Raw genomic sequence first — 17,055 nt, 5'->3', positions numbered from 1 at the left:
CACTGTGAAAACCTTTATAAATCAGTCTTGTAAATCATGTTTTATGTTTTGTCATAGCAATTTGAATTGAATGCAATATCAGATTAACAGTATTTACCAAGTGTTAAAAACTTTGTACACAGGAGTGGTACAATGAAGTTTGGAAATTAAGACTATTAAAGAGGTTTAATTAATATTTTTCTTCATTTATCAGCTCTCAGTTATCAATGGAAAGCCAATGCATTGTTGCAGAAGTAGATATAGAACAAAATTGCACTCACAATCTGAGTTGATACTTGCATGAGTGACTTATCCATGTGTTCTTCTGGCTGTTCCTATTCCATGGTGGTGATATAATTATTTTTTCTTCCCTCTCCTTCCTCTGCAGCAATGACAATGCAGTTCATCAGCCATCGATTCCCTGACTACCATGACCCAACTATAGGTGAGTATAGGTTTTTCTCCCCTTCATCCCTTTCAGTTTCTCTGCCTGTGTGAGACTGGGAGATATTGTATTTGCTGGGAATGTCTTGATGAAGGCAAGAGTGGTGAATTTGACTCTCTGTTCTCAGAAGGTTAATTTATTATTTTATAATACTATATTATATTAAAGAATACTAGATTATAATTAAGAATACAGAAAGCATACTTACTGAATGCTAAAAACTCATGATTCTTTCCAGAGTCACAACACAGCTTGGCCCTGATTGGCCAAAGAGTCAAAATAACTCACACCACAATCTAATAAAACAATCACTTGTAAGTAAACAATCTCCAAACACATTCCACAGGTGAGCACAACACAAGAGAAGCAAATAAGGAAAACATTGTTTTCCTTTTCTCTGAAGCTTCTCAGCTTCCCAGGAGAAAAATATTGGGCAAAGAGATTTTTTCACAAAATGTGAATGCTACAGTGAGAGAGTGAGAAGCTGTTTCTAAAAGGCCCTTAGATAGAAGCAAGGTTTTCAAACTTTAGATTACACCTTAATTTTGTGATGACAATCGAGTTGTGTCATGGCCTTACCAATAGATACTTTTTCCTGATGCTCTTTGTGCAAAATCTCTTTCAAAAACAGGGTTCTGCCATTTATGCATTGTAACTATTAATATCATGCATTTATAACTACAGAATATGAAACAAAATCGCTAAAGAAGGTGAAAAATCCAATCTGGAGTGGGATATGTTTGTCTGCTTTTTAAAGTTCTGTTTAGTGCTATTTCCCATATTAAAGTCTTAGCTGACCTCCTCTAGGAACATAAAATGACTACTCAAGCAAATGGAGTTGTGCTCTGGGACTAGACACTCTGCTAACTTTGTTGGATTTACCTACTTTATAAACTTGTGAATATAGAAATTCACATATATCTGTTTTACACTATATGAGAATACATGTTTTTATCTGAAATAAACTTTAAATGCTGAGTGACTATCAGAATTGCATATTTATTAATTTAGAAGTGCCTTTATTACTTAGTTTTACTTATACTTACATTTATACACACTATCAACGTGAAATATTTAATTATAACAAGGAAATGATGGCAGAACTGGGTCCAATAAGTGGAGAAAGCATGAAAACCATCTGCATTTCCAAAGATTTCTTTGGGGGAAAAAAGAGAAATCAGTTCCTCTCAGACAAAAAAATTTTTGTTTTCTTTGAAATTTTCAAGTATTTCAAACTCATCTTTAACTTCTATAAAATTATTGTATCGCTCCACAGAGCAGACAATGACAGTTTTAATTTTTATCTGTTATTTCTATAGTATTCCACATTTCCTGGATTTTAACTCTTGGTAAATGGTTGTAACTTAAATAATGAAAAAATATGTAAACTCTTCATGTCCCTAGGAATTTTATAGCTGTTAAAAAAAATTGCAAAACACCAATGGGATGTGTCATCTCTAAAGAAGGCAAAACTACTGTGGAATTGCTACAAATTCATTTGTTTTTCTCAAGGAAAAAAAATGAAATCATTAAATCTAATTGGAAAAGAGGAACATTATTAGTTATCGACATCACTAACTTATGTACATACATCCATCTTTATTATTAGATATTCACCTGCCATCAGTATTTATTCCTATACTGTATCTCGTCATAATCTTAACTTATTGTTCTCTAGACAACACCACAATATGCATAATAGATAATCATCCTTCAAGAGAAGGAAAGCTTATATGGTGCATTCAAATACATACTGCAGGAATGCCTTGAGGACTTGATCAGGATGAAGGTCTCCTTGGGTGAGAAAGTGTTTCTACTCAGTAAAACCAGCACTAAAGAAGAGGAGAGAGGCTAAAAGTGAACAGGGAATTATTGAATTCCATCTCACCCAGCTGGCTAGATACAGAACTGGAAGTACAAGTTTTTCTCTTCAGCACTTCTCTTTCTCAGAACACGATGAGGACCTCCTGAAAGAGTCATATCACTATCTGGGCTCTAAAACACATACCAAACAGAAGAGAATGATCTTGGGCTAAGTATGTATGTTTTTCCTTAGGTAAATTTGTGTATGACCCCTTAAAATTGTACATAAAACCAAAAAAGAAGTAGAAGGAATCACTTGCTATCACATCTCTAATAACAAATTCATAATTTTCAAACGACAGCCCACTGAAAAAGTTTATACTGTTGAGATTGTTTTTGCTACTTTTAAACTACTGGTCTCACCTCACAGAATTAATCTCATGTTTAGTTACACATCCTGTAGTAACGATATTTTTACTATTTAGCCCATCAGCCTAAAGAAAATAAGGGAATCCAAAATGAGCACTTCCAGGACCAAGACTGTGCTGATGTCAGGGGAAAAGGTTATTCCTCTAAAGTCATGAGGAGATAAACACAAATGCTTTGTGTCATGGGGAAGTTATCATCTAAGATCAGAGCAGTGATGTCTCCAGCCAGAGTTTTGTTTCTCACTGTAACCCAGCAGCAGATGATGCAGAAATTACAAAACAGGCCACATATGAAATCTATATTCAAGCTGTCTGAGTGACAAAGCAAAAAATTAAATACAACATTTCTTCTCTCTCTGAGATCCCTGATCTCTCTGGATATCAATTTATTGCCTTTTCCTTGTACCATGCATTCCAGGCCCCTTCAATTCCTCAGCAATTTTTAGGTTGTTCGTGGAACCTATGTGCTGTCCTGAACATTTATGGGCACACGGCCTCACTTTTTTTTGGGGTACTTCTTTGAAAATAAATATTTCTGTGTACCTGCAGTTTTATTTTTCTGGGCATTTTTAAGGAAGAGAGGTTCCTGTGGAAGTCACTGAATGGGTGATCCTGTCCAGAAAAAAGTTTCAAGTGTGTTTAAATTATAATCCACAGATTTCCAGTGTTAACCAAAGTATTGAGACTACAGCTCTTCAGCTGAGCATTAAGATAAGGTGGATTGTCTCATTTGCTTGACATGTACAAAAGACTCTAATAAATACCCACCTAATTTTTTTCTGATGTTCTTGCACTACCTATTACGTTCTCTTTGTTTTCTATGATATGACATTGTGGTGGCAGTGACCATGATGCTTAACTGTGCAAATTTAGACAAGATTTAAAGAGGTAGTGACAGAATTGATGCTGTCCCTCCTTGCACTTGATGGGAGTTTTTCTAATTAATTTTCCTAAAACAAATAGATGGTAGTGAAAAAGAGGGGCCATTCTAAATAGCATCATTGTCCCTGAAATCCCATAAGTCTATCACTTTCAGGTTTAAGGGCAAGCTGTTGATGACCCTGGGGCTACCAAAATATTGATAATCACTTTATAATTTTAAACTTTTCATTGCCCATTTTAAGCATTGGCATGGAAGTAGAATACTAATTTCAGCTGGTTTTCATTTCTGTGGATTCCTGTGAAATAGTTTGTTATACATACATATACTTCAAATGTGTTAATTTTGATCTTGAAAGGGCTATGCAAATAGGTTTAGAATTATTTACATGTCTTTTCTCTCTATATTTATGATTTATGTAGACTTTTGAAGAATTTAACGGACGTTGTGTGCATACACATAAATACAGAACTAGATGTGTCAGTATTCATTTAAAATATTGAGTAAACATTGATTAAAAAGTTAAATGCTACCTGAATTGCTAATTTTAATGCTGTCGCTTTGAGTTTAATGCCATTTCAAGATCAAATGTGTATAATGGTCATATTTGAGGTCTGCTACAAGCATTGCAGTTCAAAATTTTGAGACAGAAACATTACTTTTATAAGTAAAGGGGGAGAGGAAGGGTAAAATTAGTATTAGACTGTATGTAAGAAAAAAACCCAGATTGTGAAAATTAAATTATGTGAAACTTTGTGAAAATTAAATTATTTTAGCGCGCATTTAATATTTAATTGTAGTCAACAATGGGCATAAATTCCAAGTGGCAGTGGATGTGATAATTTTCTGGAACAAATGGCTAAGAGCAATTTACAGTCTGCGCCGTCTTTGGCAACATCACAGAGAGTTAATGCAAGTGGAGTGTCAGGAAAGGAAACACGACATAGAGCAGCAAACTGGACAGGCTCCAAGATGCTCATTAACCATGTGACTAATCTTAAAATGAATACATAATGCAAACGAGATGCGAGAGCAGCTTCCTGTTTTGGTGAGATATCACTGCATGAGATTGTGTCAAATGAGCAGTTGAGGGCATTAAGGCTGTGTCAATGTCAAACTCTAATTGAAATGGGTGTGGGATGGAAAGCACTCTAGCATTAAGCACATGAATTTCCATGAGGTTCCCTAACGAAGTGCTGCATTCACCAATGCATCAAATAAAATAGCATTTACTCATCTTTAATAAGATGTTGGAAGCGCGGGGGTGAAATTTCAGACAGAAAAAAAAAAGCAAAATGTAGCTGGAAATATTCTAGGTTTATATAATGAGTACCAAAAAATGTGAAATAAAGATTTTATTGGTTTTGAAGGTACAATAATGAAAAAGTATAAAGCAAGGGAAATACAAACTCATTAAAATTTAAAGAGGACAATGGTGGGACACATCTGCTAGATCTGGGTAGAGGCATATTGCTACAAAAGTTCTATTCACATTTGTATTTAGGGTACAAAAATGTTCCAGAACATTTCTGCTCTTATATAAAATGTGAATGCATGTGTAGACCTTCCCTAAATTAATTCTCATTCTCTTTCTTTATCTAGAAAATAAATATTTAGATTGGACTGAGCAGATCACAACTAGATTTGAGCCCCAAAATTGTTTGTTTTCATTTTTGTTTCCTTTTTTTTCTTTCATTCATCATTCTCCATATATTTATGGGCCTTATCTGAGGTGGCATAAAAAATTCATATAAAATGATCAATTTGTCTCCAAGGACTGTCTCCCAAGGGTATTCACACTGATTATGTAGATGTAGCAATATTGCCTCTATTTTCCATATTCATCATTGTTCAAAACAAGAAATGAAGAATGTACAAGAATATTGGTGCATGCCTTTGAACCATATTCTTAAATTTGCGTTTTTATTTTTCATTTTGCTGTCTGTTGGTATTATTTGCATTATTAAGAGATTAATAATCACTTTTGGTGCAAAGAATTTTGACTTAAGCATATCAAAAAGAGCAGAGAGTATGGATACTCTTGGATACTCTGAATAAGGCTCAACTTTAGACATCCAAATTATAAATTCTGCTCATGAATCATGTATCTTGGTTCCAATTATGTGAGATTCAGGGAGATTTAAGAGTGGAGATTCAGTTCTTTGCTCACTTCCTTTATCACAGTTTGTGGGAGCCATTTGAGATCCTCTGGAGCATGTCCAGAGAAGGGAACGGAGACGGGAAAGGGTCTGGAGCACAGGTCTGGTGAGAAGTGACCAAGGGAGATGTGGGGGCTCAGCCTGGAGCAAAGGAGGCTCAGGGGGGCCCTTGTGGCTCTGCACAGCTCCTGACAGGAGGGGACAGCCAGTGGGAGGGTTGGGCTGTGCTCCCAGGGAACAGGGACAGGACAAAAGGAAAGGGCCTCAACTTGCTCCAGAGAAGGTTTACATTGGATAAATATTTTTTTTTTTCCCTGAAAGGGTATTAAGCAGTGGTACAGGCTGTTGGGGCAGTGGTGGAGTCACCAGTCTCCACCCCTAGAAGGATTTAAAATCCCTGTAGGTGTGGCACCAGGGGACATGGGTTAATGGTGAGTTTGACAGTGCAGGGCTAACAGCTGGACTCAGTGATCTCAGGGCTCTTTTCCAACCTAAAGTCTTCTGTGAAGTATTCTGTAAGGAATTTAATTCAGGATCCCCACCCAGAAGGCTGTAGATCTTCCAGAGATCCTGTGTGGCTGATATCTGTCCCCCTGCGAGTGTGACACAGGATCACCAGAGCCCTTCCACTCCAGTGAATGAAAACCAGAAAACATTCCCAAGAGCATATCAAACATCCAGACTCCAGTATGGACAACTAGATAGCATCTACACCTCAGGGTGAGGAGATTTTAGCTACCTACCTTGCATATAGACAAATACTCTGTAGGTTTCTAAATCTAGGTGTCTGAAGCTAAATTGTGGAGCATTCTCTGACAGCTTGTCAGAACGAGGACCTTCACAAATCACTGTGATACCTCTCAGAGTGTCTGGATAGAGGAAAATGAAGTGTGAGATATGCTGTGCACCATCCTTGCTAAGGTGGCAAAAGAAAGGAGAACATTGTCGTGTGTCTGGCAGTGTAGATTCTTTCATAGTAAGAGAAAAAAAAAGCCATGCATAGAAAAGCAGGGAGTAGCATCAAGAAATTAAGAATGGAAAAAGTCCCCAAAGGGTTCAGTTAGTTTAGATTTCAAGGAGGCAATAACACACCTTCTGCTTAGTTTTACTATTTCATCCCACTATGAAAGGAAATACAAATTATTTGAAAGTACAGAGAGGGGAGACTGGAAAATCACAGCAGATTTTTCTCTCTCTGATGAAAACAATTTGACTTGAAAGCCAAAAATAGTCCTATTTCTCTTTGAGATACTTCTTTTTAAAATGCAGTATTTTTTCTTTAAAGTGCACATTAACGATAGTGGGATAATCTCTCAACATTTCAGTATGAGATACGTTTGTCTTAGATGAAGTCTCAGATCATGATGAAATTTGATTCTTTCTGTTGAGAACTTCAGTATTTTTCTTGTTAAAGGACTAGTCTGGTCCTATTCTAAACATGCTGTGTTACTCAGACACATGATCTCCTGCTCTGATGTTAAACTTTCCTTCTCTGAACTTTGCCTTCATAAGGCAGGTATTCAGTCCTGAATTGTTTTCAGACTTCATACAAAAAAGTATAAAACAAGAAGTTGCATTTTTCTGTCTGCACTCAAGGGGAATCACCCCTGAAATCCTGGTCATAATTTTGATGTCCAACGTTCTGGTTTTCTTACACATATGACTCTTGGAATTATTTTTAGGGCTGTTTACATCAGGCGACAGTTCTTTTTCGATTAACATTTTCAAACACCAGGGAAACATTGCTTAATCTAATAATTTTCTTTTAGCAACATCTCTGATATAAGCAATATCAGAGAAGCAAATGCAGTCAGTGCCTTTTTAGAGAGTAAGAACCCCAGGGGGCTGATTCTCCAGTCATCATCTCCCCTCCAAAGTCACCAAACACCTCCTCAAAGTTTGGAATATTGGTCAGAACACCTTGAAGAGAATTTTGGCTTGCACTTCAGCCTTGGCAATGCAGTGGTGTGTGTCTATCTCACATGCCCATGGAAAACTGAACACAGCAGCTCTGCTGGCAGGTTCACTTCAGGCACAGCAGTGCCAGAGAGCAGCCGCAGCTGTGAGCCCCTGCTCCACCACGCTGTGAAGTCTCAGAGGAGGAAATGGTGTAGAGATCAAGTGTAGAGCCATCTATCTAGAACTATTAATATTATATTAATATAAAAGGATATTAGTACCTCCGTGTAGATATTAATACCTGGAGCTATTCTTTACCCTAAAGCATGAGCAAGGATTGATGCATGAGCTATCACCTGCTAGGAGCAGATGCTGGAGACTCTGAAACAGTCTGTACTTTTGTGAGATGAAATAAGCCAAATCTTAAAACTCATTTGTGAAGGAAAAGAGAAATTCCCACTCTTCATCTCTGCCCTTTTCCCAGCCTCACTGGCTCTCTGACGTTCATTGAACAGTTTTTCAAGCTGATTCAGTAGTATTCAGAAGGAAAATTAAGCCACCCCAACATGGAATAGCTGCCTGACAGGTTACTGAGTTAAAAAAATTGATGAAAAAATAGTTCTCAGCGCTCAAATAGTCAAAAGGGATCATGTAGAAAGAAATATGTGGAAAAGGTGGTATAAGTGAGAATGAAAGAGATCAGAAATCTCAGGCGAGGTGTGAAAACCCAGTCAAGCATCTCATGCATTCACTCTCAGACACCATTCCATGAGCCAAAATTCCTTCACAAGTTGATCCCTGTTGTCAAAAATATCAGTGGCAATTACCTGTGCCATGGTGTGATATTCCTTGGGCTATTGAACATCTCCAAATGAGAAAAACTAGTTAAATGGTCTTGTGACCTTTCATGGCTCTATATATCCTCAGCTGGAGCATTTATCTAATCAGAATTACCTTAAATGACAATCTGGCTGGCGATACGACTTCCCTTTCTCCATTGTTTTAGAAATTAAGAAAACAAACAAATTACTCTATTTTGAGTCAGACCTGGCAGGTGGTGAGTGGTGGTCAGTAGAGTTAAATCCAGTTGGTAGACAGCTATGAGGGGTGCTATGATTTTATGATCCTATTTATCCAAAATCTCTGCTCAGCAAGGGCTTACTATGTCTGGAAGAGGACAGAAAAGTGTTTACCCTGTGTGCTGCCATGAGAGATCTATGTTCACATGCAAAAAAGGACCAATACCCCTTAGCTGCTAATGGTTCATATTTATTATTTTCCATACTCCCATTAATTTTCTTTGTGCTGGAAGAAAAATATATTCCTGCCTTGGCTGTCTTCTCTTCACTGAAAAGGGTCAGTGGAGGATCAAAGTGTGGTATATTACCCTTCTATTTCTTCTGGAAACCTGAGATTAATTGTATATCTGCTAAATACAGAAAGAATATATAATATAGAAGTGTGACTTGGTGGTTGTTCTTCTTAAGCATTGATTAGTCAGATTAAAACTGAGAGAGGAAGAAAAGAGCCTTTTCTTATAAATGTGGCAATACAAAAGCATTGCTTTGTTATATTTTTATAATAATAGCAATAGTAATAATAATTATAGTAATGAAACATTTTTATTAAAATTATTTTGTAATATCTTCTATATTCAGGGTGTAGAAAGTCAGTCAAGAATAGAAACCATTATTTTTTTTTTGTCTGTTCTACACAAAACAGTCATTTTTTTTCTTCATACCAGCTTTTTATAGGGCAGAAGACCTCCAATTGAGCAATGGGTGGTTTTGGTTTGACTCCACCAAAAAAAATCTTTGCTTCCCCTGTTTTGATCCACCAAGTCTCTGATTGATAAATCTAGTAGTTTGAAGCAGAAAAAAAGCTTAAATGGTTCTGCTGACAGAAGAGAATATTCTCAGAGCTCAGGTCTTCCATCCTCCTCTCAGACCTACAATTATACCCTAATATTAATGCAAAAAAGAAAACTGGGGCAATGTCTCCTTCGTAGGTTCTTCTCTGGTCTCTTGTAGTATCACTGGCACACTTTCACTGGGTTGAGCTCCTTATATGAACTGTGAAATTCAGCTCTGAACCTTTAGATCCTGACTGATTTTGGCTGCAGGAAAGCTCTGCATCCGGATGGTGACCTCAAAAACAGGAGAGTTTCTATTTTTATCCAGAACTGCTATCCACAGTGAAGTCACAAACATATTGTAGTTTCTGATTAGCTGTGTAAGTGTGCAAAGTGATAGAGCATGATTATCTCACCCTAACCTCTAAATCTCGTGTTAGTTAGATGAATAATTCTTTGAAATATGAAATACAATAAAGAAGGCCTAGATTCTTGGGGCTAAAGTGGGGTGGAATGTCATGTTTTGTGGCAGATGAGGATGTCCAGTGTCATGGGAATTATACGGCTGAAGCTGGGGTGAACACCAAACTCATTCTGTGGCCTTAGCCCTGTGGTTCTGCCACGGGTGTCACAACCCTCATTTGGTGATTGCAATTACCATTAATTACCTGTAATTACCACTAGGGTCATGAACTTAGAAGGACCTGAAGCGAGAGTTGCAGCCCATGAATAGGGAAAACTTGCTTACCTGTGTCCTGAATATTGTGATTAGCAAAATTATTCCACAAATGATTTTTGAAATTGAAAGAGATGCCCATGCCACGGTTTTCTAGAGGCAGATGACTTATCACGCTCAATTCAAAATTCCTCATCGCAGGACAAATGTTTCCATTAACCTTTCTTTCATGGAAGCCAGCAGCCATCTACACCTTACTAAATCCAAGGCACCATCCGTGCTAATAACCATGCAGACGTAGCCAACTTGCTAATTACTTCCCCTGAAATGACAAGAAGTGAATTCGTAGCCTTCAGATTCTCCCACTCGGTAGCACAAGCACGGACTTGAAAGAGTGGTGAAATTGCTACCTGCTATTCTTGTTCCCCAAGATAAGGGTACTTGGACTCCTGTTAATTATCATGTTTTGATTAAACAGGGGTACTTTGTTCGCTTTGTTCGTGTACGCCTTTGAATAAAAAGAAATTTTTCTGGAAGCAGAGGAAGTAATGATATGCTTTTATTAAATATTAGTAGCATTATCTACATTGCAAGCAGTTCCTAACAGTGAGTGGAATGGTTTGCCTGAGTTATCTTTTACCTTAAGTTGCAAAATTGCTAAGTTTTGCAGAGAAATTTTAATTTCTCTGTAAGAGTTAGCTCTGAGAAAAATAGCTTTATTCACTTGGGTGGGGGACACTTAACAATTAAAATTTAGCCTGTTTGGAGGACTACACTACAAGTTCTGATGAAGACTTGAGCAAGTTTTCTAGGCAACAAACTTTGTCTTATACAATGATTAACACAAAATTGGTCACATATGTGCATATTTGCAGGTTAAAATCATAAATGGTAGCTTGGTTGATAACAGCATTTGCATCATAACTGATAGCTGCTTCACTGGACCAAATTATTCAGATCAACTGCGTCATCTTTTACTTAAATCCATGCTGTGTCCCAGCAGAAAGTTATCATTTAAAGGAGGTGACTAAACCCAGAAGAATTCTGTGTTTCATAATGTGTTACTATGTAAGAATGGAATGAGTTTGTCCATCCATGTGCTTGGGGAACTGAAGGAAGAGGAGTGCATTATTATTTTCTAGACTTCATCCTGGTTATATAAATTATAAAATAAATTTGATCTTGATCAGAACTTGTAACCGCTCTGTGGCCTTGTGAAAAAGCATTTTGCTTTAATTAATAATAATTTTGTTTTGGAGGGGAAAAGGCTTATCTGTGACTAGAAAATAAAATGTTGCAAACAGCAAAAAACTAATATATAGTATAGTATTATGAAAATACTGTTTCTGTAGAAGGAGATATTTGCATTGGTGTTTTTTGTGCTTAATTTTCATGTTAATGGTGCTATTATTTTTCCCTGGACTGGATAGTCACATATACTGTTATGCTCACATACAGTGCTGTAATTCATTAACTTTGGGCCCTGATGACAGAGATTTGACTGGATGCAAGGTGCTGCAAGACCAGAAAAGATAGCAAGGAGTTTGCCTTGCTGGCTACCAAGGTTTATATTTTTACCTCCTTTGTCTGGAAGTAGGTTTCTTACCTTGAATTTTCTACTGTATGTTGTGCTTTGTACCCTTGTTGATTACTCCATATAGAAGAAATTCACTCCCATGCAAAACTGTTCAGCACAATCATTCTTAATTTTAGTTCTTCTTGAAAGCTGGGCAGGCCATTTCTTCCTTTTCCAGCTGCTTTAATAAACCTGCTTTAATGAGGTTAATAAACCTCATGATCATAAGAACCCAAAGGGAGAAGAGCAACTAAATTTAACTGGATCAAAGGTCAATTCCCTCAGATTTCTGATCACACAAAACATATTAAAGCACAGAAAATGCTGTTGGTTTTTTTCTTTTCCTTTTTTTTTACTTACCATAGACTAAGTGAGATTAAGCTGCTTTTGCTTCCATTGCTTTTCAGCAAAGAATGAAAGGGCACCACAGTAATGAAACAGCAAGCTGACATTCAAGAAGAGGTTCTTGAACACATCTGTAGGTAAAACTGAAAAAAGGAAAAAAAAAACCATAGAAGATGGATTGTGCAATGGATAACCCATTTCCCAATTTAAAAGGCACTGAGTGCATTTCAGGTCACCAAGAAAACTGGCATGTACTTAGCCAAAACTGGAAATCAATCAGGCTGCTTCAGCAGCTCAGTGTTATCAGTCCTGCCCTGCAGAGCACAGCTCTGAAACATTAGGCAGCCCAACAAGAGGGAGAAAGTTAATTTGAGAGCAGCTGTTTTAAGACAGATACATAATGGCATTAGGAGAGGAGCACTGTGGTGAGGTGAGAGCTGAACAGAAATGCCTATTAGGCTGAGGAAGCTTTTAGGTGAATTATTGGAAGCAGATGCAGCCAAAGCCTGAGGTAAAGGAGTCAGAGAAGAGCATGATGAAGGTGGATGCTAAAAATGACTAATAATGAATACTGAGGCTGCATGAGACACTTAACTGGGCCTAAATTGAAGTTTTTATTCTGCTGCAATGGTTCTGGATGTTCATCAGGTTGCCAGAGGTGTTCAAGGGAAGTGAACATCCCTGGAAGTATTAAAGGTTGGGAGGGCTTTGAGCAGCTTTAGTCTAATGGAAGGTGTCCCTTCCCATGGCAAGGGGAGTTAGAACAAGATTCTTTTAGGTCCCTCCCAAATCAAACAGTTCTGTGATTCTATGGTTCTAGGCACTGTGCCCCTCTAAGCATTTAGACACCACTTTTCATTGATTGGGATTAAATGAAGAGGTTTGTTTGAGGATCTGGATGTAATCTCATTGTGCTTCTGCTTTCCATTGAAGATATTAGCAGTTCCTGTATTAGGAGGACAAAATCAACTACAAGATGTTCTGCACTTTTGTTTTCAAACTGAGACAATAGAATCATTACATTTTTTTGGGTTTTTTTTTAATTGGTTTTATTCGCATCTTCACCCCTTGAAATTATGAATTAACTTATGAACTGCATAATCATAGAAAAATTTTCATTGGAAGGGACTCCAAACATCATTCATTCCAGCTGCTCTGCCATGGGCAGGGACACCTTCCATTGGACCAGGTTTAATCCAAGCCCCATCCAGCCTGGCCTTGAACACTCCCAGGGATGGGGCAGCCACAGCTCCTCTGGGGAACCTGTGCCATTTAGAACTCAGGGATAATATTTATGTACCATTGGAGGAACAGAAACCTCTAAAAAAGAACACAGCAATTAGTTAAAAGCATGTAATGACACTGAACAAAGGCTAAGTAAAGGAAATATTGTGTTTTCAATTGAAACTAGGGAGAAATGGAATCTACAGCAGTGATATGCATTTGAATTTAGCAAGGCCATTTGAAAACATTACAGAAGATTTTCTGTACATGGCCAAAGCTTTGGTTCAATATCTTATCTGTAAATATGTTTATGGCAATTTGAATGCTAAAATGAAAACAGGGATATAGAGATTTTAGTATTTATTATCATGCAACTGAATGTGCAATGAATAAATTAATGAATTCCTTTTATGATAAGCACTTAACATGAATGATGCTTTATTTTTTCTCAGATTATTTTAATTTTCTCAGTCCTACAGTGTAGGTTTTTTTATGGGCTAGCAGAGAAGTAATATCTACATTAAATGCTGCATTACTTACCTACAACTCTTTCATAGAAGCAGCTGAGGTGTTCAGAACATGTGGCTACTGAAGGAAGTGTTTCTGGCTGTGGATTTAGAAAGGAAGAGGTATTTTTTTCTCCCTTCTGCAAACCACCATCAAGATTCTTCAGCCTGGAATAATATTGTCTGATACCATCACTTTTGTAGGCTGGTAACAGGCAGTGTGTGCTGTTAACATGAAAATGAGTGGAACCTGAAGGATCTGACAAAGACATGACATAGCTAAACAAATGACAAATGGCAAATACAGCTCAATGCTGAGAAACAAAAAATCAGCATCACTGGGAAGAAAAGTGTGATTGCAGATATAGAGATGGATTGCAGAAAATAGAATCACAGAATAAGCTGAGCTGGGAGGGACCTATGAGGATCAAGCTGGCTCAAGTCCCACTCCTGGCCCTGCACAGGACATCTCCAAGAATCACACCACACATAATGATGTAACAGAGCTAGAACTGGAATATTTAAATTACCTAGTTAATAGCCCAGTACTAATATCCCCATTTGCATTATATTAAAGGATACTGCTATCTATGTGAGTATTTACAAAATACAAGGCAATCAAATCTGTCAGTCCTGCTCCTGTAAACCACCCATTGCTTATCATGTGTGCAGAGCTTATAGGAAGGCAACCTCTGTGACTTGGTGTCCTTGTCTGCAAAATGCTGATAGCAACGCTCACCCAAATTGTAAAACACTCATAGTCCAGGAAAATAATTATATGCCGAGGGAGGTTTTAATAGCAATGTATTTTGATGGGTAATTCCTACAACATGCATATTCTTATCTCAAAGAGGAGGAGTTTATGTGTAGTGTTTGGTACAGTGGTTTATGTCTCTGTTCATCCAGTCTTTTCATTTAAAAATTCCTTGCTGTAAATAGAAACAGCACTCATACAGGCAAAGACTCATGGCCATCCCACATTCAGGAGCATCGCTAAATTAAAATGCATTTGTGGCAGATAATCTAAGCACACCCAGAGCTGTGTCTCCTGCCATTGCTTTGGCACACAGGGAGCAAAAGAGGCAGAATTCCAGGTGTGGCTGACAAGCTTGGATCCCTTCTGCTGGCTTGACACCTCCTCAGTCAAGTAAAATGTCTTTTGGCTCACCTATATATGTGAATCTGATGATTTTTGACTGTAATTGGTATTGTACAAGAAAGAGAAGAGAGACTTTATTTAGAAGGCATAAAAAAAAGAATTAACAAATGGAAGAAAGAAGCATCTGACCTAAATTTCAGGGACTGAAACATGTCTGTAATGCAGACAAAAAGCCCAATACAACTCCCCTTTAAATTGAACACCATTCAAATCTATTTGTTATGAAGCAGTTACCTGCCCATAACTGAAAAAGTACAGATATATATTTTTTATGAGTTCAGATTCTCCAGGATAACTGGTCATAACACGACCTTGCATTAATTACTGTATTTCTGTCTCCAGAATTATGTCCTATAAAAAAATAAATTTGAAAAAATGATCATGCATTAATTTCAAACACACACGCCAAAAAAAAAACCCACAAAGCCAGAAAACATAAAACTTAAGCATTTTTTTTCTTTAATTTTCTATCACTGCAAAGGACAATTAAAAATGAGAAAAAGAGAAAAAAAAAACAAAAACTTAGACATTCAATAAAGAGGGAAAGAATTTAAAATTAAAAAGAAATAGGTACCATTTAAAAAACAGTTGGATCTTTCTTTTGTCCCACCCTGTAATGCATTAAATAGACAGTTTTCATTGAAGCCATATGATATAATGCTCTGAGAATAATTTTGTATCTATTTTCATTTTTATTTTTAATCTTTGTAGGAAATAAGATTCTAAAAAAATCAACAATATATGTAGGAAAAAAAATCTTTCACAGTACAATTAATATATCCATGCATTGTTCAGATTACAAGGATGTGGGAGGTTTGTTTTGTTTACTTTTTGGTACCCTAAAAAATGTTCATTCTTGAAATCAGTGTTTGAAACACAATTAGCAATATCAGTAAATTCCATCCACAGATTTTTTCATGCAATGACCTACTCTTCTTCAGAATTTTACCCAAACCAAAAGCTGAGGCTTTATGATTAACCTCACAGAAAAAAGACTAATCCTGAGCTTAATCTGAGCAATATAGTTATAGTCTGATTTATTGCCTGATGTCTGATTATCATTCATGCCCATTTTGTATGTTCTTTTAATGCTTTACTGAAATAGCAGCTGGATTTTAGCTTTTATTAAATACCACTTCTTAGAGCTGTAGGGTGTAAAGCATAAATACATGTGGTTTAGCAGCCCCCAAACTGGTTTTATAGGGAAAATTATATTCATATTATAAATTAATTAGGTGAAAGAAAGTATAGCATTCTCAAACACCGGAAGCAGTGTAAATACAGCAGACACCATTTGTAATGCAGATAATTTTTAAAGGGAGGATATTGGAATGTGATTTAATGTGATTATGAAGATTTTCCCCCTTTGTTTCAAATACATTTAGGTGCAGTTTCAGAGGAGCATCTTCACTTCTGTCCTCTGTCCACATGTGAGCAGCTTGTTTCTGCTCTTTACAGCAAGGTCTCAGAACTTCCCTCACCATGATCATAAATTACCATGCTGCTTGGACTAAAAACACAAGCCACACAGTAGTCCCTTCTGAAATCCTTTGGGAAACATGTAAAAATACCAGGATTTCTGCTTAACCTCACAGCTACCAATGAACCAAAAAATATGGGTAAAAGATACAGATTTTTCCAACTCTTGACTTCTAGGAAGAGGTTTCTTTCCAGGTTAATGCCTCTGCATCATAATTTTAAATTAAATAAAGATGTTTGCCCATGTAATAAAAAGAAAATAGAATTAAACCTCTATTTACATTACTTTCTAAGACAAAATCCCAGTTTAAAAGTATTAATTTTAGAGCAGAACTAAGTGGTATTGCTCTTCCTCTTGGTCTTTATGACATGATACGGGATATTTGAAAGTGGTTTCAATTTATGAAATTGAAAGAGGTTTCAATTTATGCGTCTTGCTTCTGCCTGCTGCCTTGGAAGGACTGAAATGCCCAGGATATCAGTGAATCCACAGGAAAATGGAAAGGCAGTGCCCCTCATAAGACTGAATGTGTTTGAGCATTAGGGAGGTGATTAAGAAGGTGAAGCTCGTAAGTGGTGCTGTGATTTGCTCTCTGGTATGAGGGTGTGCTGGCTCAAGACAATGATTTCTTTGGCAAGCGTGCA

At 37.0% G+C, this 17,055-nt stretch overlaps 1 protein-coding gene across 2 annotated transcripts in view; it reads left to right on the top strand.

Annotated features, from left to right (window-relative positions):
* RIT2 (Ras like without CAAX 2) overlaps positions 1 to 17,055 on the top strand; it is a 174,335-nt gene that overhangs the window by 50,564 nt on the left and 106,716 nt on the right. For both annotated transcript variants that reach the window (XM_071425788.1, XM_071425789.1), the window contains exon 3: positions 368 to 424. In XM_071425788.1, the coding sequence (XP_071281889.1) occupies positions 368 to 424 (57 nt within the window). The remainder of the gene's footprint in view (positions 1 to 367; positions 425 to 17,055) is intronic.

Source organism: Agelaius tricolor, unplaced genomic scaffold (assembly GCF_023055355.1).
Source record: "Agelaius tricolor isolate 1412-34295 unplaced genomic scaffold, bAgeTri1.0.p SCAF_4, whole genome shotgun sequence".
Taxonomy (NCBI): Eukaryota; Metazoa; Chordata; class Aves; order Passeriformes; family Icteridae; genus Agelaius; species Agelaius tricolor.
The sequence above is the reverse complement of the archived record's forward strand: the minus strand, read 5'-3'. Positions and strand labels throughout refer to the sequence as shown.